At 45.5% G+C, this 23,020-nt stretch overlaps 2 protein-coding genes across 9 annotated transcripts in view; one reads left to right on the top strand and one right to left on the bottom strand.

Moving 5' to 3' along the window:
- The window catches only part of AREL1 (apoptosis resistant E3 ubiquitin protein ligase 1), a 25,702-nt gene extending 6,764 nt beyond the window's left edge, over positions 1–18,938 (bottom strand). Inside the window, exons 1-15 of one of the 8 annotated variants that reach the window (XM_075151556.1) lie at positions 18,848–18,938; positions 14,390–14,645; positions 13,129–13,188; positions 12,243–12,469; positions 10,333–10,570; positions 9,172–9,341; positions 8,913–9,093; positions 7,929–8,176; positions 4,624–4,701; positions 3,985–4,126; positions 3,456–3,577; positions 1,608–1,683; positions 1,123–1,232; positions 443–622; positions 161–286 (exon numbers count right to left, since the gene is read on the bottom strand). In XM_075151556.1, the coding sequence (XP_075007657.1) occupies positions 161–286; positions 443–622; positions 1,123–1,232; positions 1,608–1,683; positions 3,456–3,577; positions 3,985–4,126; positions 4,624–4,701; positions 7,929–8,176; positions 8,913–9,093; positions 9,172–9,341; positions 10,333–10,570; positions 12,243–12,469; positions 13,129–13,144 (1,914 nt within the window). In that variant the 5' untranslated portion in view covers positions 13,145–13,188; positions 14,390–14,645; positions 18,848–18,938. Of the gene's footprint in view, positions 1–160; positions 287–442; positions 623–1,122; positions 1,233–1,607; positions 1,684–3,455; positions 3,578–3,984; positions 4,127–4,623; positions 4,702–7,928; positions 8,177–8,912; positions 9,094–9,171; positions 9,342–10,332; positions 10,571–12,242; positions 12,470–13,128; positions 13,189–14,389; positions 14,651–15,240; positions 18,535–18,847 lie in introns of those variants that run through there. The other 7 variants (XM_075151551.1, XM_075151552.1, XM_075151553.1 and 4 more) reach the window with 7 other exon arrangements.
- Positions 18,932–23,020, top strand: FCF1 (FCF1 rRNA-processing protein). Its single transcript, XM_075151560.1, has 8 exons — positions 18,932–19,021; positions 19,101–19,168; positions 19,344–19,415; positions 19,673–19,821; positions 20,246–20,318; positions 20,695–20,782; positions 21,225–21,319; positions 22,623–23,020. Exons 1-8 carry the CDS (start codon positions 19,019–19,021, stop codon positions 22,669–22,671), a joined length of 597 nt encoding a protein of 198 aa, XP_075007661.1. The 5' UTR covers positions 18,932–19,018; the 3' UTR covers positions 22,672–23,020.

The following is a 23,020-nucleotide window of genomic DNA, read 5'->3' as shown; positions in this document are numbered from 1 at the left end:
GCATTCCACAAACCTGAACTCCCAACCAGAATAAACCCAAGCAAGAAGCTACTGCCCAGAGTAAGCTCAATTTTCTGGGGCACATAGCAGAGTGCTCTGCCTCCCCTGCTACCGGCAGAAGGGGTTAAACTGTCCTGCCTTCAGGAACTGCCTCCCTCACCTTCTCCAGTTGTCCTGTTTTGCTATACTTCTCTTCAGCAAAGACCAGATCCATCTCACTCACATCATTGTTCAGTATGAAACAAACTTTGGATTTATAGAATTCTGGGTCATCTGTTTCAAAATACTGTGTGAAAGAAAAAGAAGGCAGGGACATGGAGGTAAGAAAAAAAAACACCACCCCATACATTGTTAACCAGGACTCTGGATCTGCTTCTACTACACCAACATTCAACCTCTCCCCAGACCAATACAGGCTTCAGACAAAGCTGGGAAGCTTTACCTTGTAATGCATACGAAGTCCTATGATCTGAGCCAGGAAGGATCGAGTGAAGCGAGCTCGAACCAGTTGTTTGTAAGCACCTCCCAGAGATGATTCATAAAGACACTTTCCTACTAGGCGACCTGCAAATTCATACACTTTGAGTCGTAAATATGTGGGACGGCCTGGATTTGGATGCACCTGCGAAGAGGAAGCAAAATGAGACATCCGAGTACCAGACAAGACTAGCACAAATAGCAAGTATGGGACCAGTTCAAGTCACTGCATCTCTCGGGCTGCCCCAGGAGCTTTAGTGTAATATCCTCAAAGCCAAGCAATAGAAATAAAATGCCTGAGCCTGCGTAGGAAGAATACAAAATGTTTCACATGCACAGGCCAGAAGCTGTATGAGAGCAGAAATTAATTCTGAAACACTCAGACCCAACAAAACCTCTAGACACTCTGATGCCACCTCCTCTTGCCCAGAAATCCAGCCTTGCCTGCTGACTGACCACCCTCTGCTGTTCATCCAGCCAGTTCTTTGACACTTCAATGGGTTAAGAAAAGCACTGGAAGTGACTATGCAGGCAAGCTGAAGAATGATTAAGGTTGCACACCACTTAATGAATTTAGCATTATTTAACCAGCAGCATGTCAATGCACACAGTTCTGTGCATTCAGCGTAGGAACTGCAGACTCACCAAGGCCTGGTTGTTATCACTAAAGCGGGTAAAGAGTTGATTGGTGGTATCAAATAATGCCTTACAGATGAGCTCAAACCACTCTCTGCGTGGACCTCCCCAGTCCAGAGCTACAAGATAAAACAAGCTTGGTCATCCATGGGTCATCAATTCACGAGTTTCATGCGTGCTGCTCAGTATTACCCAACATGAGAGCTCATCGCAGTGGACAGCTCCATAGCAAAAAAGCAGTAGACAGGGACTCCAGAACTCTGAGGTCTGCTCCCAAACCTAGTCCCAGTATTTCTTATTTGGGCCTCAGGTCCCTATGTAAAGTAGGGATAGAATAGCACCAGCAGGATAATTCACTAACGTCTGTGAGAAAGTGAAAGGGCTGGAAAGCCGCGAAGGATAGACATACTACAAGAAACCAGAATTTCAGACTAAAACTACTCCACCATCATTCCTTTCACTTCCTCCTCAAATATATTCACAGAATAACTCACCTTCTTCATCCTGAAAAATCACTTCAAAGTTTTTGCTCCAGTCAGAAACAGAAAAATTTCGTGTTGCTTTAAAAGACTGAAAAAAAAAAAAAAAAAAAAGAAAATAGCAGGAGCCGTTACTGCTTGGCACCCCATAACCAATATGCAATTCTGCACATGTGGATGGGCAATTTAAGCAACACAAAAAACAAGACACAGTCTAGTACTCTAAAGTATAAAACTGAGAATTAGGAACTCCTAAGGTCTAATTTCTATTTGTCCAAAGCCACAGAAGCCAATTCCTCATTTTCTATTATGAGACACATTATCCACATAAATACAGCTCATCTTAAAACCAGTGTAAGGTCTTAGCACAGCACAGGTGTATCCCTCTCAAGGCTGCAGTACAGTATTGTTTAAAGTATTAAAATGCCTGTGGGAAGGAGCAATGTCTGTAAAGCACTGTCAGCCCACGAATTAGATTTAAAAAAAGGAACGTTTCAGAGAACATTAGGAAATAGCTTGAAGGGCTCACTGAGTTCATACTTAAAGCAAGTCACGATGCAAAAAAGTAACAAAATATTTCAAGTGTCTAGAACTTCCTGTGTCCTGATTCTGGATTCCAATTAAAGAGAATTAAAAAAGCTACACAGCAGTCCTCAGTCATACAGGTAGCTTTGGCTTAGCTTATCTTCAAATAGGTTAGAGCATCACATTAGTCACACCTCTAGGCTACCATTGGTCACATTCATTGTGCCTGTCAACCTTGGACACTAAAGCTTACATTTATTACTATTAAGGCACTTAATTTGTCTTTAGGCTGTCTCTAGGCTGTAACACCAGTGCTCATGACAGTGCAGGAGTTTCCAAAATAGCAGGAAAAAATAGTCATGGAAATACGGTTTAGAAGTGAAGTCATTTTGTAGCAAGCTATTAACTGAAACATAATCTCGTGAATACTGCAAGCTCGTACGTGCAGAAAATATTCCAAAACAGATTTACTGAGTGTAAATCAAGGGAAATCCCAGCCACTCCTGCTTTCCCCAGAAATGTTCTTTTCCATCCTTATAACATTACTGTTGTGAGACACATGTGGAAACAATAAGCGAGGATAACTGCCTGTCCTGCGTAAATAGTATTCAGAATGTCAGTTAAGAACTGTATTATATGAATGACTCTTTCTTAAGTTCGATTTTAGAAACACATCAGCTCAGGTCAGCTTCGGTGAAGACTTAACTCTAGGACTCTACAGAATATTTTATCATCACGCTGAACCACTACTAGAAGCCTGTTGATGCAAGAGTTTCATGCATGCAGCTCAGTAATACCTGACTTTACAGCTTATCTCACTGAATGGCTCTGTACCAGAAAAACAGTAGATAAAGACTTAGGAGCTCTAGGTTCTGCTCCCAAATCTGATCCAGGTAGACAGTCTCTCTCAGGGCCTCAGGTTCCAATGTAAAGTGGGGACAGAATAGCACCAGCAGATTTCCTGCTTTAACAGGCTATGCATGCGTTTAACCTAGACATCTCTCACTGCTTGATTCACTCTGTGACAAGTTCCTTAAAAATTTATCAGAGCTGAAGTTTCCTAATTACCTTAGAAATTGATCTGATCTTACTGGCTGAAGAGAAGGAACACGGCATCCCAAGCAATACCAAACCTGAACACAGAGGAGCTACCTTGAGATTTTTTTTTTTCTTTTTCCCATCTCAAGCTGTCTACTAGCATCTGTCTTGAAACAGAAGGACTAATCATTTTTAGCGTGGTTGCGCTAGCACATGCCAGTTTGGATTTCTTCAGGCAGTAAGCAGAAGAAAAAGGATGGAGGAAGCATTGGGCTTAACCGAAGTGACCTGTACACTCACCGACTCCAGCAGACAGTGACGGCTGACCTTCAGTGTGACCTTCGAATGAGGTCTTTTCATATGCACCTGACGTAGCTCTCGCTGAAAGAAGTTCACTTTGTCCTGGAAGGTCTCCGAGCCTCCTGAGAATAGTGACAGTTTCAGTCAGGCCTGAGCTGTCAACACCTTGAACATCTAGAAAGCATTCCTAAGATTAACTGCTCAGGTCAGCTTTACAGCCCAAAGATGAGTTTATTACAGCAAAGTTTGGCAACAGAACTCTAAAGGCAGTTTGCAGTTAGTCTTGCTGACATTCAGATACTCACAGGTGCACTTTCAAAGAGCCTGACAGAAAAGCCAAACTGAAAAGGAACAGCTGGCACGATGAAATACATTCATTGGAAGCACCAACAGGAACAGAACATGAGAATCCAGGAATCGGAGTTCTCATCAGAGGTCATCCAGTGCTGACAATCTTCATTCCCAAGGGAAACCCACAGACTCAAGTGCTAACTTCCCGACTACTGTACCCACCTCACCGCCCCTTTACCTATGTTTTTATGCAGAGAGCGAATGAAAGTGGCTGCCAAGATGTTCCTCTCCTTGCAGCTGAGCTCCACAGGGGGTTGGATTCCATCATCCACCACCAGTGTCAGTAATTTGTGCACAGGATCAGGACCAAGGTATGAAAACTAGCAGCAAAAAGATGAAAGAAAGGGTAAACCCATCACGCAGAAGGCACAGCATATTCAGTAGACAGAGCAACACCACTTGTGCTCTAAGACTTTCTCTGCTCACCCATGCAGATGCAGTCAAAAGAACACTATTTCAAGCACCTGGACTCCCGTTAGGAGGCTGCTTCAAACCTCACATCCTGGCCTAGGGGCTTCAGTGGACAAAATCACAGCATTTTAGCAAGGTTATGAGGAAAATAAACAAGAGAAATGCAAAAGAAATCAAGATTTTTGCTTAGTACTGGGACAAAAGGCAGGAAGGAGTGATACAACTAGCTCCTTTTTTCATAAATATTAGCATTGAGAGGGAATTCCGAAGTCTGAATTTTACTCAAGAAAATATTGCTCTGTGGGTGGCAGCCCTTCTCTCCAAAAGCAAAAATCAGACTGTCATCACAAGGACCACAAGCTAATAACATGGAGGAACAGTGACAGCTACATGGAAAGAGGCTCACCTTTGTGCCAGGACATACTCTAAAGGTGAAAAGGCGCCATGGAATGATCTTCAGGTAGAATTCTTTCACCGAGAATTGCTGAGTAACCACAAGGAAAAGAAAATGTGAAAGGTCACACATCTGTTAAGGGTTGTCCCTGAAACACGAGGCACAAGACAGACGCATAAGGCCAGATCTCCCTCCAACCCCAGGGACATGTTTCTGCAACATTTGGTGACATCTTCCTCCTGCACAATACATAAAAACCTTTAAAGCTGTACAGAACTGTAAGCAGCTTGTCCATAAGACTTTACTGCATGCATTTATGAAACATGTGGGATACCAGCATGACACAGATTTTACAGCAGTAAGCCACTGTGTTCAGCAGAACACCACCAGTCTAATTGGAAGGTAACATTAAGTAGACTCGATAGGCTGAATTCAGGACAAGATTGTAATGCATTGACAAAAAGGTTTCAGAAAAAGTCACACTGCCTAACAGAACTATTGCTACTACACCCTAATTTTCACAACAATTTCAAACAATTTTTGCTATTGCTATTGCTAAATCCAGGAGATTTGCAGAAATTTCTTCTCAGTGTATTTCTGCCATAACAAATAACTACTAACTATGGAACTGCCGCCTTCTGGAGAGCAAGCTAATGAAATTTTAGCATCTTTAGACAAAACACAAAACCATTTCCTGCACATGCCTGTTCTAGCTGCAGTGACGGGCAATGACGAACAGCATTTCTCCAGAAACAAAGCAAATATGAACAGCAACCCCTTAAAGAAATAACAGCATAGTAAGAGTTATCTACTGTACAGGGCAGATGCTCTAGGTATATATAGAGATATCCCGGAATACAATTATGCAAGCATCAGAATCACATTAATAACTTTGGCACCTAAAGGCAGCCTGCAACAGTACCCAAAGGAGATCACTTCTGGTGATCTCCTTTACCAGGTAATGCAATAGAAAAGAGTACAAAAGTCCAGAACGATACCCCAAGGATGAAAGGATCCTAAGCTCACGAGGATCCAGCACCCATTCCCAAAGTCAGTTCTTAGAGCCGCATGCAGCACAGATTTAGAAATCTCTAGCAACACCCTCAATCCTATAACTGTTTCACAGCCCTCTTTCTCTGTCAGGAAAGCACTTCTGGATTAGTCTTTCACTGATATTTATCACTGCATTTTTCAGAATGGATTCAGATCAATAGATTAATCACAGAATCATAGAATACCAGGCTGGAAAGGACCTCAAGGATCATCTGGTCCAACCTTTCTTGGCAAAAGCACGGTCTAGACAAGGTGGCCTAGCACCCTGTCCAGCCAAATCTTAAAAGTGTCCAACGTTGGGGAATCCACCACTTCCTTGAGGAGATTATTTCAATGGCTGATTGTTCTCATTGCGAAAAGTTTTCCTCTTGTGTCCAGTCTGAATCTCCCCAGGATTAACTTGTACCCATTACCCTTCGTCTTTTCTATGTGACTCTTTGTAAAAAGGGAGTCTCCATCTTCTTTGTAGTCACCCTTTAAATACTGGAACATGGTGATAAGGTCTCCCCTAAGCCTTCTTTTCTCAAGACTGAACAAACCCAGTTCTCTCAGCCTTTTCTCATATGGCAGGCTTCCCAGTCCTTTGATCATCTTTGGGGCCCTTCTCTGGACCCTCTCCAGCCCGTCCACATCTTTTTTGTATAGCGGGGACTAAAATTGAACACAGTATTCCAGGTGTGGCCTGACAAGCGCTGAGTAGAGTGGGATAATGACTTCTTTATCTCTGCTGGTGATGCCCTTGTTGATGCAACCCAGCATCCTGTTGGCTTTCTTTGCTGCAGCAGCACACTGTTCACTCACAGTGAGCTTTTTGTCCACCAGGACCCGCAGGTCCCCAGATGGGTAGATCCCAGCTTGTGCTGCACTCCTGGATTACGTTTTCCCAGGTGCGAGATCCTACATTTGTCTTTGTTAAACTTCCTTGTTTAAGGTTCTTGTTAGCCCACTCTTCCAGCCTATCCAGGTCTTCCTGCAGGGTTGCTCTCCCTTCCGAACCGTCTAATTCCCCACTCAGTTTGGTATCATCAACAAACTTCATCAGGGTACACTTGATCCCATCACCCAGATAACTTATGAAGATATTAAACAGCGTTGGGCCCAATATCAATTCCTGGGCACCCCGCTTGTGACAGGTTGCCAGTTTGAAAAGGAGCTATTTACCACCACCCTCTGGGTGCGGCCCATCAGCCAGTTCCCCACCCATCACACAGACCACTTGTCTGGACCGCAACACATCAGTTTCTCTAGGAGGAGGCTGTGGGAAACTGTATCGAAAGCCTTGGAGACATCCAGGTAGACAATGTCCACTGCTTGCCCCACATCAACCAAGCAGGTTACTTTGTTGTAGACGGCAATCAGGTTTATCAAGCACAATTTGCCCTTGGTGAATCCGTGCTAGCTTTTTCCAATCACGTGCTTCATTTGACTTGTGAGAGCCCCCAGGAGGATTCGTTCCATAACTTTCCCAGGGACTGAAGTAAGACTGATGGGCCTATAATTTCCTGGATCCTCCTTTAAACCCTTCTTGTAGATGGGAGTGACATTAGCCTTCTTCAGTCTTCTGGGATGTCTCCAGATCTCCACGACTTCTCAAATATTATGGAGAGTAGCCTCGCAATGATGTCAGCCAGCTCTCTTAACACCCTCAGGTGGATATTGTCAAAGTGAATTTAAATTTATTAGTAGATTTAACGGAATTTTCTTTCTAGTTTCCCTGAATGCAATAATAAGGGGTAATAGTTTCTGTTAACATATTCTTACTATAAGAGAATTCGTAGTTTCTCTTGACTTGCTTGGATCCCGTTTCTTCTATTTATACATTTACCCTTTGTCCTCTGACCATTTTTTTTCCTTTTTTTTTCCCTGAAACATTCAAGAAACAGGACAAAGACATAAAATCTGAGAAGTGTCTTCTTCTAAGTTCCAATCTACAGGTATTGGAACCTGAGAAAGGGAACTGCAGGTGTGACCTGACCAGAGCAAAGGAAAGGCAAACAGAGTATCTGTTGAACCATCAATGAGAAAATTCCCAGTAGGCTTTGGATCAGACCTAAAAAGACACATAAGAGTCCTAAAACTTCAAGGAGCATTTTAACATTATTCTCAGTCATGAGCTCCACGTTTGCTGTCCAGCCTTTGGCAAACCTTTTTTAATCAAATCTGAGGCACCTAAATCTGGAGCTAAGATACAGGCCACAAGGAAGCTCTTCAGTTGCAGCGTACTTTAAACATGCACTCAAGAGTGGTAACTTTCTGATATCTACCTTAGGTGACACATAGCAGTACACTTTTTTAGGTTTCTTCACTTTCTCAGGCGTTTGGCTGTCAGAGGGAGAATCTTCATCCTCCTCCTCAGTTGCAGTAGAAGGACGGCGCTGGGAGGAGCTCAGGTGCGTTGGTGGAAGTTGCCACTGAGTGTTGGCATAACTAGGAGCATCATAAAGGTAGGCTTCAAAGTAAATACTGACACCTGAGGTGGACACATTGCGTTCTACAATGTTCTTTTCATTCTCTGAGGGAAACAGATATAAAAGAGTTGTGTACATCTTAATGGAGACCAGAATCAAAAAGTAAAGAATCCACAGACCACAACCAAATTAGTTACTATGATTTTAAAGAAAAGGCTACACATCCAAAGGAAAACCTGATCAAGTGAAACTCTGATAAAGGGAACCCAGGAGTGGGATGAAAAGATTTCAAGACAGCAGTTTGTCTGTCCTGGCTTCAGACAGTGACTGGTTCAAGAAAAAAGGAAAAAGGCTTACAGAACCTCTGTCTCAGAGCACCAGCCTGAAGGCATAGCCACGTGACAGCCACATTGCTGACTGGCTCACTCCTGAGGAAACCAGGAATTATAAAATTGTAAAAAAGCACATAGGTTACATGCAGTGTTCTTCATCCATATAGCTTAACATACAATACATGACTGGCTCACTTACAGTATGGCTCAGATGCCAAGTACCAGCAAGTAATAAAAATTGCCTAATATCAGAGGTAAACCTCCTGAGATAGATGAAAACACACACGTTCTTTTATCTGCTGATGGAACAGAGAGTATCAGCCTTCACAGATCTCCCTTGTCAGCAGCAAATTAATTTACCTTAGCATTTTTAAATGAATAGCCACTCCTTGAGCAATTAAGCATGGCTAGCCTGCAGGGAAGCCATATTTCGCTCTGCTACATAAGTGTGCAAAGTATCTTGTAAGAGGACACCTGGAGAATGAATACTGAGTAGCTCTTGACTCACCACTTAGAACAATGATGTCAAAATCACCATTGCTTATGGGCTGGTTCTGGTAGGAGATGCAGGCATGGAAACACCCCCTACAGTGCAAGGTGAGTCTGAAGAACACTTCGCACGTCTGCCGATTGGACACCACAGACTTCTCAAACACAACGTCAGAGCTCTCTTCTTCTAGAGGACCCAGCTAAACAGAAAACAAATTAATAAAGGGGGCTCTCTAGCTCACCTGAAGTCAAGAGGTAAGGGATGGGGTTGCACTCACCTCATGGATGGAGAGGCTGTAATTGTGCTCCTCTATCAGGGACACAGAATTGCTGGTGGGATTGTCATACTCATCTCTGGGAACTATCTGCAGAGTGTGCTGCTGCCCACAGGTCAGCACCAGAGTGGAGAAATGGCAAACAATTTTGGTTTTGGAGGGAACCACCATCCCTGAAGCAGACAACAACAGATTAGAGTCAAACAAATTCCAAGGTGAAGCTACAAAGAGCAAAGGAAAAGCAACTAGGGGCAAATACCCTTGAAAACAGATCAAATCTAAACACATTCTATGTCCTACATTCAAAAAACAAAATATCTGAGCTCTGAAATACATGGTGTGGTGCACAGGGTTTGCCTTGGGTCAGAAATGTAATACTGATAAAGCAAACCCAGTTACTAGCCCTCTAAAGAACACTCTTTCCTCCATTCTAACCTTCAAGAACTTGCTCCCACTGCAGATACAAAGTACAAATTGGCTGACATCCAAGAAAACCTGCAAATTCAGTTTGCCAAACTTTAGCCTGGAGGGTATCTGAGTTAAATCTGAGCTGCTTCTTTCTGAAGAGGTATCTTAGCAAGCTTTCTATCTATTCACAATGCAATGGAATGGAGGTACTTTCAAGGAACATGTATATGAAATAGAAAAGATGCAGATTGGGTCAAAAAACAAAAGCAAAGGAAACAAATTTAAAATGGATAAAAAGGAAATGTTTTTAAAGTAGTGTATAATCAAAGGTAGCAACTGCTCCAGGAGCTTAAAGGAATAGAGTAGGGTATTCAAAAGAGGAAAAGAGTCAAATCATGACAGCATTTCCAATTTAGATACAAATAACTCAATACTTTCACAAAAGGCATTCCCTGACTACTAGTTGGATCATGAAGAATTTGCTATGAAATGGAGAACATGACACAAGTGGTTAGGGAGTTTAAGCAGCACCAACGACTTATTCTGTAAGGCAGTTTCTTTTTTGCCACATACTGGTAGTCACAAGTATGTTTTAGTCTTGGGTCTATGGCCGAGATCTACACGTGGCAAAAGGAAAACGGTGAAGGGTAACCCTTTCCCTGTCACTTACCTATTTTAGCTGGAAACACATTTACCTAACTGCCTCCAATAGCTCCAAGTCTACTTTGAATCACTACAGGGCCACTTAGACCTTACCTGGCTGGAACACTTTGTAGTAGGGGCTGTAGGCCACATTCAAGCCACCGAGTTTTACAGTGATCTCGTATCTCCCAGCCCTGCGCACAGTGAAGGCCACTTTCACCACATTGGAATTAGGCTCCTGAAGAACTTCCTGGGTTACAGGAATATCAATTGCTAGCTCCACATGGCAGATGTGAACTCGCAGCCCCACAGGCCGGTGAGCAGGGAAGGGTTGCCCATTTTTATAGAATAACTGCATGGGAAATGGAGAAGTCCAGGTCAGCAAAAATATGCAGTGCACAGAGGAACAGAAAGCAAGTTGCCTTGGGGAAACAAGGGCAAGAACCCCACCTCAGCAAAGGAAAAAAAATTAACAGGCGGCTCTGTCACACAGGCTGTGTTCTCCCAAGCGAACAGAGCACAAGTGGGCATTGAACAGCCTCATTCTCTTTTGTGCTGGGGTTCAAATGAGTGCCCTGAAAAGAACATGCCTCTAGGCACTACTTCTCTGCACTGTTAGTGCAATATCAGAACAGAAACCAAGAGAACCCACTACCGAAAGGAAAAAAGCAAAGCCACACCCTTTCCGAGAAACAAGCAGATCTTGTCCACTTGTACAGCTAAGCTCTGGAAAAGCTCTCACCAATTTGTTAGAGAAAACAGTGTGCAGAAGATGCTGACCTAAGGAGCTGACCCAGTCTGTACTGATAAGAAGCATCAGCATGAAAACAACGAGTTAGATAAAATCACAGGCAGCTCAATCACTGAAGTGATCTGCTGGACAATTTTAGGAGGTAACATACCTCAACGAGTACTTCCTTACAAGGAAAGAATTACACCTTGAAACCCTACGGGCATGGCTCTTCAAGAGCCAGCAGCTTGTGGGCCAGATCCTGCCTGCCATCTGCAGTCAGCCTGTAGTCATAGGTTACTATTATTCCCTGTTTCTAAATACGGGAGGGCATGGGGCCTGAAGTAGTATGCATCTTGACTGTCGGTGAGGGAAACCAGTGCATGCAACAGCTACTGTTGATGAATAAAGGGCTAAGCAAATGGGAGACAAGCATGAAGTGGAAGGGCACATTACTGGAGCTGCCATGAGTGAGAGTCAGTAAGGTGAGGGGAATAAATTTAAATAGCAGGAACAGAACAAGTCCCTTTTCCCTCAGCTCTTCCACTGCCTGCCCTGGAGTTAGAACTCCTCACTCACCCTCAAGTAGAATGGTTTTCCTCACCTTCCCCGAGAGGGATGGGCACAGAAACCTAGCTGAACCTTCCTTGTTTTGATACCCTTCTGAGTGGGGAAGGTGGGGCAGAAAGGTGGGCACATAAGCCCAGCAAAACGTGTTCAAACTTTCTCCACATAGCTCCAAACTCTCAGCATTAAGGCCCCTCACCCATCTTATTTGTATACTCATTCCATTCCCCTAGACTTAGCCTTTTGGGATTGGAAGGAAACAAGAGTCCTTGGCAGGCTTTTCCGGGTCAGACAGAATAACACTCAATTTTGGAGGAACAGGAAGCAGCCATGAAGCTTTACAGCTCTTGGGTTAGTAAAATGCCCACTCCCATGCTCCCAACTTCAGCTGCGCAACCAAAAGATAGCACCAAATCTGTTGAAGGCAAGGCTCAGCCCACTCACTTCCCAGTAAAGGAAGCAGTAGATAGGACAAGCCTGGTCTCCTCTGGCTCTTCAGAGGATTCTAAAGAGAGGGAGATAAGATTTTAAGGAGTGCAAACCTCAGATATGCACTTACAGAGTTCTGCAACACAGTTAGAGGGGGCAGAAGACATAAACAGATAGCTTTCCTACTCCTAAGTTATATCCAGCTTGGCCCCAACAAAAAACATTTGAAGAGCCCATCCCTAACTCAGACCTCTGTTCCTGCCCCCAAAACTGCATGGAAACAGAAATATTCCCTTACATGCACTCGGAAGGCCATGCTATGGCCCACCTCATAGGGGTCCTTCCAATCCCAGGAGACTTTGCAGGACCGGGGATCCAGGTAGTTGCCTCGCACGTAGTCATATATAGTTCGCTCCCCTCGACGTTCCCGGTCCTCATGCTGAAGGAAGCTGACTATACGTGCGGCAAGCTCAAAGAGGAACTTAATGGTGAAGAAGAAAGCTACCACAGATACCGTGATCCCACCTGCAGCAAGGAGAGAACAAAGGGTGTTTGCAGCACCACGGCTGAGTCAGGCACCAAAATCCCCTCTGCATAAGCCCAAGTTGCCTTTTATTAATGACATTCTACTCAACTGCAAATTAGGTGTTTAAGGCAGAAGCTATTGTGAGAACATTTATGGTTTGTGTTATGCTACAAGTAAGGTTAGAGAATAACAAGTCCCTTAAAACTCTGCAAATGACTGCAAACTGAGGAAATAGGTAAAGGTGGTACAGAGTCTCAGGTATGGCTAGCCGACATCCCAACAGAAGCATGGAATTTCCTTTGAATTGCAGATTAAAGCTACAGAGATTCCTTTAAGGGAAACAGTCATATAACCACACAACTCCTGCACATCACATTAAGACTGGATTAAGAAGCATCACAGAGGCAACAACCCTGCACTAGTCCTCGAAAGAAAAAGTAAGGGGATGGCTTAGGAATGAGGTCAATGGAAGGACTTTAGGAACAAGAAGAATGGTGGAGAGGCAAGGCTGCCAGGTGGAGGGCACAGTACCGGGTGACAGTCACTTCATGTTTGTTAGGTAGACTCTGAACTAACATGAAAGCAGAGGCTTTCAAGAAACCCTTCTAAAGCCTATGGAGAGGTCAACAAATACAGTGGCAGCCTTTCCTTCACTTACCAATAATGTAAAACATCAGGTCCCTTCGGTGAGACACACAGCCGAGGATCACAGCTGCATCTAGAACACAAAATAGGCCAAGTCCAGTCCAATGACTCTTCCTCACACACACTGGCCTACATTTAATCTATGATTCCTCAGACAAATACCTATCGATCATCTATCTTCCTCTCCAAGGACATCCCTAAAGCATTATTCCGTAAGACTGTGAAATATGCAAACAGCACAGCATGCTACAAGGAATAGTTCTCCCTCCATCACAGATTCCCATTCAGATTCAGGTATCTAAAAGAAGGACAACATATTATCCTCAGAAACCAGTGAGAGCAGGCTCTGGGTACTGCCAGAAGGAGCTACTTTCTGCGGGATCACCAACTTCAACAGCAGCAGCCGAAAGCCACTCATCTAAACTCTAACACCACTCATCTAAACTCTCTCACCTACTTTCAGTTAATCTGAAATTAACTTCTAGTCTGCCATGAAAGCACATCACAGAGCCACCACCAAAACGGACAGAAGCTGACCCTCAACGAGCAACCTTGGAAGAAAAAGCTATGGAATAAAAGGGTTGCAGACAAGACCACCCCCATTTGTTCAGAACAAAGAAAATCTTTCTAGGGCAGAGTTGAATCCTTTATTTGCCCTGTAACTCTACTACGGAAAGTACGAATGCAACTGGAAAACAGTCCATCTGTATTTTCCTACTCAATTCTGCAAAGTGGAGCCTCTCTGCTGAAACTCTCACTGATCAACACATGAGTTAAAACCTTGGTTTTGTACACTTATTAAGATTACAGCAAATTTTAGAGACACCAATCTAGAATCAAGTTCTCACTGAGGGGAGTGCTACACAAACATGTAGTAAAAAGACCACACCCAGAACAACAATATGCTGTTTGGTTGATAAGACATAGCTGACAGATGGAACAAGAGCAGCAGCAAGGAACATGTGTGACAATTAGACAAACAATTTGACATATACTAATGCATACAATATAGCTCGCCATGTCACCATTCAGTTAGTGAGAAGCTACATTGTGCATTTAAGCTGCTTTTTTTTTTGCTTTTTTTTTTTTTTAACACACACAAAAGGGGAGTTATTCATCAGTCATCTCAACAGCAGCAGCAATGGACATCAGCATGCAGAAAGCTTAAACGAGGTATTTCCCCCCAACAATAACCATGACTTTCCAGCCCAGGAAATCCCCTTTGCTGGCCTCTACAGATATTCCATCCCTCCAACCAAAGAGCAATCACATACCTTTACACAAGTGCCCATGTTCTAAAAGCCAAAAGGGGGGTACCCATTCTTCAGCATCCTTCTTTTTTGTGCCCAACACTGGGGCAAATGTCAGCAAGAAAAGGCCATAGAGAAGATTATCACAAAAAGAGAAACTCCTGGAACTTGCATCACAGAATCACTGCTGAAAGGTGAGGACCTGAGCACAGCAATTTCTTCCTCTTTGTTGAAAAGCGTTGTGCTTCAATGCTGCTCCCTGTAGGCTGTCGTTTGCTAGCTTCCCTGGAAAAGGAAGAAAAGGAGAGAGAAAAGTTAGATCTCTCCATTGGTGTGGACAAATGTCACAAGTAGAAACACGTGAGAGGTGTAAGATGCAAGAGTATCACTAGATGTCAAATCCATAGGAGAGGTGCTATAAAGGCATCACTGTCGATGAGGTGCCAGGCTTCACCATATCCTCAACCTCCACCTGTCACAATCTCTGATTTTGCCCTGATGTAGAGGGCTATTTATAGTCAAGCCTAACAAAAAAAAAAACACCAAAGCAAAACAAAACAAAATCTTTGAAAGTTCATGGCCTCCAAAGCAAACTAGATAATTTTTTTTTGCTGCTGTTGTTTTAGGTATTCAGGAAAGCAGTATCCTCATAGGGCATTTCAGTTTCAGCAGCACTATACACTAAATTAGAGTTTACTGTCAGGACTGAGATGAAAAAAAAAAAACAAAAATCTAACGGCAAGGATTGATGCAGCCCACAAAAACCAGGACATATGCCAGAAGAAAAGCCACAGAGCCTACACAGTCGGTATCTACTCATTCAGAACACAGATTATATAAAGGAGTGAGAATGAAATGAACAGACCCAGGCTCACCACAGCAGCTGTCTGTAAAGAGAGTCACCTCTTCTGGGGATGTAAGTGATGTGCTCCTCCTGCCTGCCACACCACCGCCTCAGCTGCCACTTCCTCCTTACTCCCCCCGCATCTACCTTCCTCTTCAGATGTGTCCTATTTCACTCTATATGATTATCCCAATAATCATACAGATCTGCCTGCCTTTGCACACTTCCACTAAGCTTTCTAACTCATCTGAAAACCGACAGGTAAGTCCGTGCAGAGCTTTTCGATTGTGCTGCAGAAGCAGCCAGACTCTTGCTGTCTTTTCCTCCCCCACATCTCAAAGAAAATCCCACCCACTTAGCTATTTTCTTCTTTCCTCTGCTTGAGCAAACAATGTTGCAGTCCCCAGGGCACAAGTTCTCATTCTCCTCCTAAATGAAGCTTCAGGTTTCTAAATTCATATCTCTGTGCATTAAAAATCACAGACCTAGCAATTCTTTGATATTTTAGTCCTTTCACAGTACATATCTAAGATGTCATTGAAATGTACAGTCCTTAGTGCCCACTTGTCTGTGCTACAAATGCCTGGTTGAAACTCCTCTCCAGCTTGGCCTGGCTGTGGAAGGTGCGTGGCTCCTCCCCACACAGCTCAGGAATTTCACAGAAACTTATCAGTGTTTGGGAATCTGTGAGATCTCCCTCCAGCATTTTACAGAACCAGTCTCTTCATGTCACCAAAAAAACATGAACATAAAACTGGCACCATGGGTTCATCTACCCTAGCTATTTCTGCCTCAGTCCATACCTCCTTCCCTTCTGCAAAGCATACCACAAGTCACACGGCCTGTCTCTCAAAAGCATAGAAAGAGGAAGACCCATCATTTCAACTACAAGGGTTTTTAAGTCAAATGAAGCCGGAGTCTCTTGATCTGGGTTGCAGAATTTCAGAGCTCGCTGGACACAGGGAATTAGTTATCTCCCTCAATCAGCACTGCAACTTCTCGTTTTATTATCTCTACATGAAGTGGTAAACAAGACACCAAGTCAGGTGGCCACCAGAGATGAACCAACTTCCCTCCAGCATACACACTGCCAGCAGCTTCAAGGATGCTCTTGCAGCTGGGATACATTGGGATAAATAACCTGTGAGTAGCTGGTGTCCAAGAAATGTTGCCACTCACTTACCAGAATGCAGATCTAAATTAAAATAGTATCTGTGCTAAGAACTGACAGCTAACAATCTGGGAGACAAATTCTGAAAATCAGCAATATAAGGTGCCACCGTAGCTAGGCTGGAAAAAAAATTCTGAGTTGTCTGATAGGTCTTAGTGATTTTGATCCAAGGACAGAGCAAGCAATGGTCTCCTGCCATCTGCAGGGAAAATGGGAAAGCTTCACCTTGGTTTGACTCAAGGAGAAGTACTGGCATAATTGGGATAGACAGCATGGAATCGTAAAATAAACTATATTAGTGTCATTGCTTCTCTCAAGTCAGCAAGGAAAGAAGGGCCAGTAATGGGAATACATTTTGTTTGTATTACTGCTGTTGTGAAGCCAGAGGAACACAAGGCAAAGCTCCAGAAGGGAGCACAAATGTAGCTGCACATACAAAAGGAACTATAACACAGTGATGGCATATCAGTGCACTGATAAATTTAACTTCCTTTCTTCTCTCCCTTGACAAGTTCCAAAATTAAGAAGAAAGATGGGTTTAAAACCTTTCTGCAGGTTGATGCTACCTCATCCAACCAAGTTGAGAGAACCCTTGATCTCCAAGCAGAACGTCCTCTCAATCGATGTGCACAAAAGACCGCCACCAACAGCCAGTGCGTCTCATGCCACACACAAGACGACAATTCTCCTCTGAGTGAAAAGGCACAGTATTTTCTCACACTAAGTAAAGCACGCACAAACCAACAAACAGGAATGCCCATGGGAACCTAACTTTAAAATACACCCACAGAAGACTGAAGAGTCAGCTCAAAAGGCACGGAGCAGGCTCCAGTATCAGCTGTCAAGGACAAAAGCCATATCAATGGCCAGTGCCCATAGAAAACAGTCATTCTCCCGTCAGGGCTGGAATCCGTCATACGCATTTACACACAAGCCAAATAAAATAGTGACAAAAGAAAAAAAAAAACATGGAAGACCTTTGCCAACTGCCTAAGTCTAAGGACTTTTCATCACAACTGAACCACCGCCGGGGCTGTGGGCTCCTCCCGTCCTCCTCAACCACAGCAAGCCAGCCAGATGGCAACTTTCAGGCAGGTCTCCTCTTGACACCAGATCTGCTTCCCAAGCCAGAACAACATTCAGCCACTTGCCATCCTACACACCCGTGGGGGGAGCAGCTCGCCCCCTTCCTCCTAGATTATTTCCTTCACTCGAACCACTCGGGTCACCCAAGCAGCACCAGGGGAGCTCCACCAACTGTGTTTCCTCAACCAACAATTAAGCCTGTTACGATCATCGAGGAGGAAAGCTCAGCCATGGTTTCCCTAATGAACCCAATTCTCCTTTCAGTCTAATTTTCTTCCTCGTTGTCAGAGCCTTAGTCACAGTTCTACTGAGGCCAGTGCTTCAGGAAGAAACTCCTGCATAGCACCTCATTGGCTGCGTAGCTGCTTTTTCTGACCAGCACACCAGATAAAACCGGTTGCATTTGGAAGATACCAACACCTACAAGTTCTCACTAATCCTAGAAGCTTGCACGAGAAAGATAACAGGGAGGCCTACCGCTCACCCTGCCCTGCACAGGGCACTAGAAACCAAGTGCCTGGGACTAGTCCAAGAACTTGAAGAATGTTTCCTTACATGTGCAGAAAAGATATTTTGGGTCAGACTACACCATTATGGCTGCAGAAAGCACAGCTGAAATTACGCTCATTTGCCAGGACTTCAGGTTGGTAAGAACTATGGATAATGACAACCCGCTGCTTTTCATGAAGACGTTCATGAGCTAGAGCGCAGCAAAGCCAGCACTATGTTAATTCTTTAAAACACGCCAGCCCAGCGAGATTAAGAAAGGGGGCAGAAGACCTCCGTAACCTCCCAGCTCCGCAAAACAGAAAAGAAGGGGAAGGAGGGCGATCGGGGCGCTGCAGTTCCTCCTCCACCCGCACCGGCTGTGGTTCGGTGGGGTCACCAAACCCCCGCGGCCTTCCCACAGGCGCCAGCCCCCCGCAACCCACCCGATATGCCACCGGGACATCGACAGCGCCGTGCAAACGGCACGGTTAAACCAAACGGGAAAGCTGGAGGCCGCCGCGGGGCAGGCAGAGCCAACCCTTCCCGCTCACCGGGAGCCCCGGCCCCGCCCGCCCCCGCCGCGACCCTCCCGGGGAGGCCACCCGCCGCCGGCAGAGCGGGGACCCCCGCCGGGGTGGCACCGGGCCTGCCACGGGCAGCGGCGGGGCGGCCCCCAGCACGTGCGCCCCGGGCCGGCAGTGGGTCCGCCCGCGTCCCTCCCGCTGCCACCCGCGGCCGGGCCGGGCCACCACCGCGGGGGGACGCCCGAGCACGGCGGGGCGCCCGGGCCGCAGCTCCCTCGCCCCGGGAGCCCCGCTCGCGCCGCCCGAGCCCGCCCTGCCCTGCCGTGCCCTGCCCCCGAGGCGCGGGAGGGGGCGGGGGCCGCCGTTACCGAGGGCTCCGGCGGCGGCCGCGGCGTCGGACCCGCTTCTGCGCGCGACCACCGCGGGCTCCCACCGGCGGCCGGAAGTGACGCCACCGCCGGACCTTCCCGGCGGGGCGGGATGCAGTGACGCGTCGTGGCAGCACCGGAAGTAGTGGCGGCAGCGGCGGCGGCAGCAGCATGGTGAGGAGGGCGCGGGCCAGGGGGGCCGGGCCGGGGTCTCTCCGCAGCTCATCGCGGCTGCGTGTCCGTCTCCTTGCAGGGGAAGCAGAAAAAGGTGCGGAAGTACGCGGCCATGAAGCGCATGATCAGCCTCCGGGACCAGCGCATGTGAGTGTGGCCGCGGCTGGGCCCGGTCCCAGGCGGGGCCCCGGAGCCGGCCACGCGGGGCTGGCCGTCCCCGTGTGCCGCTCGGGAGGCGCGAGAGGGGATCCCGGCCCAGGCCTCGCCGCCCCCGGCCGCCCTTCCCTGTCGTCCCCCCAGCAGTGCCCGTGTTCCCTTGCAGTAACGAGAAGGACCGGGCGAAAGCCCCCGTGAAGAAGAAAGAAGACCCGAGTGCCATCAAGGAGCGGGAGGTGTAAGTGCTATCGGCGCTTTGGGGAGGGAGGGCGGGCCGGCCACACTGCAGGCTGCAACCCAGGGCGTTTCTGAGCAAAGCTATCAGAGTAGGAAATGGTGCCCCAAACCAAGGGAGTGGGCTTGGGAGGCGGCAGGAGGCCTGATGGGTCACTGTCCCACACTGCCTCGTGTTGTTTCTGCTCATTAGCCTTCCTTCATTCTGTGCAAGTTGTAGGATTGCAAGTAACTGACTTGAATTCTTTGTCTTCCCGGCAGCCCCCAGCATCCCTCTTGTTTGTTCTTCCAGTATAATACACAGTTGGGGCCCCCTTATCACATCCTGGTTGACACCAACTTCATCAACTTCTCCATCAAGGCCAAGCTGGACCTAGTGCAGTCAATGATGGACTGTCTCTATGCCAAGTGTGAGTGTCTGCAGGACTCGCAGCTTCTACTGGACCACGTAGTGCCACGGTGTGCTCGTGATGCGCTTTATCGGCCTCATATCAATAGCTGAGGATAACAGAAATTTTGAAAAAATGATATGTGCCATAATCATCGAGCTGATTGTTTATGGCTATGGTAACCTGGAACTGTCTTTGGTTTCAGTCAAGCAACGGTCTTAAATGCTAATGTCAACAAAGGTGAAGCATTAATAACTTAAAAATCTAAAATTACCATGGCATGGTTAAACTCAGTGGCAACCTTATGAGTTCTCATAAGTTTAAAACTGTAAGTAATATGTTATAGAGTTCAATGATAGTTAACTGTTCCTGGCTTGTGGGCAATACTGTAAGTGTCTGTAAAGAAATACTGCTTGGTTTTAATACAGGCTTTCTTTGCCTGTAGGTATTCCATGTATTACAGATTGTGTAATGGGTGAAATTGAGAAGTTAGGACAGAAGTACCGTGTGGCGTTAAGGTAGGTGCGGGGTGTTCTCTGTTTCTGGAACTTAATGTTTTAATATAAATAAACGAAAAGCACTGCCCATGTCGGTGCTCTTGCACTAGAGGGTGGTTAGGTTGTTGCAAAGTCCCAAACTCGGTTTTGCTTCTCTGGCTGTATGAGATCAGTACGATGGCTCGAGTTTTAGATTTTTTTTTTTTTAGAAACTAAATGCACTCTTTTTTTGCTCCTCATTTCAGTTGACTGTTGTGTACCATTCACTCCAGCCCTTCAGCCCTTGTTTTGAGAATAACATGCTGCATATCATAGAAAGGGGCTTTCCTATGCCTCCATACTGTGTTACTGTACACTCTGGTCTGATTGCTGCCATCTGCCTTATATGTCGCCACAGAATTGCCAAGGACCCTCGGTTTGAACGCTTGCCATGTATGCACAAAGGAACCTACGCAGATGACTGCTTGGTACAGAGGGTCACTCAGGTATTTCTGTTTCTGAAATTTTCTATACTGTGCTAACATACTAAAAATTCCTGAACCCTCCTAGTTACTGATGACTTAAATTTCCCACAGAGTAACTGTAAAATCTCACTAAGGGGCAGTTTCAGTCCCTAGCACAAAACTTTATTTGAAGCAAGGTATAGTCCTCCCTGAGCGTTCTTGTTGTATAGGACAGCATCAAGGAGCACTTAGGATGGGAAAGCTGTCAGCTGGGAAGGCTGGACAGAGTTTGGATGTTTCTGCGAGTCTATTTTGATGAGCGGAAGGATGTTACTAGTCTGCTGTACAAGTCCTAGTAATGCCTTGCTAAGGACTCATAGGCCTCTTATGTTAAATGAGCTCACTGAATAGAAGCTTTTGCTCAGCTTTGTCTCCCTTCTGCAGTCTCGCTGGTGTTGAATCTGACTCGCCTCTTTTTTTGCAGCACAAATGTTACATTGTGGCCACAGTGGATAAAGAGCTCAAGCGGAGAATACGAAAAATCCCAGGAGTGCCTATAATGTATATTTCCAGGCACAGGTAAGGGACCTCTGGCGGGGAGGAACACTGCCTGGCAGAGTCCTTGTCTGACAGGGACTCTGTCACCACGTACTTCTCTCCTGCATTGTCTATAGTGCAGGTTGCAGTAAAGGGCTGAGTGTTTGCGCAAAAGTAGAAGTACAGCTGCTGCTGGGAATAGACTGGTCGCAGACCCACTTTTATTGGAGTCTACATGTTCACTTGTTTTTACCTGGAAAACTAGTTTCCTTGAGGCCAGTGTTTCCATAGATCAGTTTTGCTTACGGCAGCAGCAGCAGGACTACCAGGCAAATGCATTCTACAGGTTCTTGAGGAAAAGAACCATTCTTGTTCCATATTCTATTTGGTAGCTTTGTGTACCCTCAGCTAAGAGATTGAGTTTGCTTCATAGATAAAAACCAAACCAACTCGGAAGGATGCTAGTGCAGCAATGTCAATGCAACAGATTTTTCCAGTACCTGCAAGTACTGGCTCACTTTATTTATTTATTTTATATGCAATAGGACCAGTGATCTACTGTAAAAACATTTGCTTAAATTCATTTCCTCTTCCTTCCAAAACACTCATAAAGCCTAGACTAAGAAGACTTTACTCACCTTTGTTTGTCATATCCAGTGTTTTAATATTTCTTCTACATACCGTACAGCCCAGAAGATTTATCTTGCATAGAACCTATGCCAAATTGTTTCACAGTATGGTGGATATGGTTGGTAGCATGGTAAGGAGAGAAGTTGGGACATGGAGAGAAAAGGGCCAAAGTCTTCAGATGGGATGGGAGAGATAATGGAAAGGAGGCAGTTGTGCTAGCAGTGGAGACAATGAGTCTCGTAATATGCAGACAGAGCAGTATGTCAGAAATTAGGAGGTTGAGGACGTTGATTGCTATAAATATCTAAAGCCTTAACTGATCTATAATTAGAACGTGGCTTAGAAGATTTTTCTCTCAAAACATCTTTGCCCCTTATTCACTGTGGTCGTGAATCATAAGCTGAATGGCCGAAGTTTTATTCTCCATGGTGGTCTGCTCTTAAATCCGAAGTCAGGTCTTACAAAACCACTATTTTTTTCCTTCTCTGGAGATGGTGAGATGCCCGATTTCTTAGTTTGAGGTGAAGGGTAACAGCAACCTTATGAAGGCTTTTCACTTTTGGAAGTAATATTTTTCTTCCTGGGGATCTGAGCTGCAGATAGAAATGCAACAGAGCTGCTTGCTGTTCAGTCTGCCTGTAAGCCTGTTGCTGCATGGGGAGGGGAGCAATGTGGAGCAGGTTGTCTTCATAGGTTTTCCCTCTTTCTTTCTCAGATACAATATTGAGAGGATGCCAGATGATTATGGAGCTCCTCGATTCTAATCTGTCCAGCCAAGCCATTGATGCCAGGACTCTGAGCCAGAATAAGGGTCCTTCTGATTCCAAGCATCCTGCTTTTTTTTTTTGCTGGGACTCTGCTCATAGGACTGTGGGTGACATTGGACTGACTTCATAGCCTTGATCTTCTAAGAAAAACCTACTTGGAAGAGTCTGGTTTTATTCATCCTTGTTCTGACTTGGCCTAGATTACCTATAGCTGGGAGAGGCATATGGGAAAGAGGACGGCAGTGCCCAGAACGTGCCTAACTCCCTCTTCATTGGGATCATTGGAAAAAGTTATTTCAGCATTCTGAATTAAATATTGGTGACGCAACTCTGGCTGAGAATGAAA

Source organism: Calonectris borealis, chromosome 5 (genome assembly GCF_964195595.1).
Source record: "Calonectris borealis chromosome 5, bCalBor7.hap1.2, whole genome shotgun sequence".
Taxonomy (NCBI): Eukaryota; Metazoa; Chordata; class Aves; order Procellariiformes; family Procellariidae; genus Calonectris; species Calonectris borealis.
This window is presented reverse-complemented; position numbering and strand designations above follow the sequence as displayed.

What these genes read in the sequence shown, in the direction of transcription:
- FCF1 (XM_075151560.1), top strand. An exon ending in GCCATCAAGGAGCGGGAGGT is followed by an intron (nt 19,416 to 19,672) that starts GTAAGTGCTATC and finishes TCTTCCCGGCAG; the next exon opens with CCCCCAGCATCCCTCTTGTT. An exon ending in GGACTGTCTCTATGCCAAGT is followed by an intron (nt 19,822 to 20,245) that starts GTGAGTGTCTGC and finishes CTTTGCCTGTAG; the next exon opens with GTATTCCATGTATTACAGAT.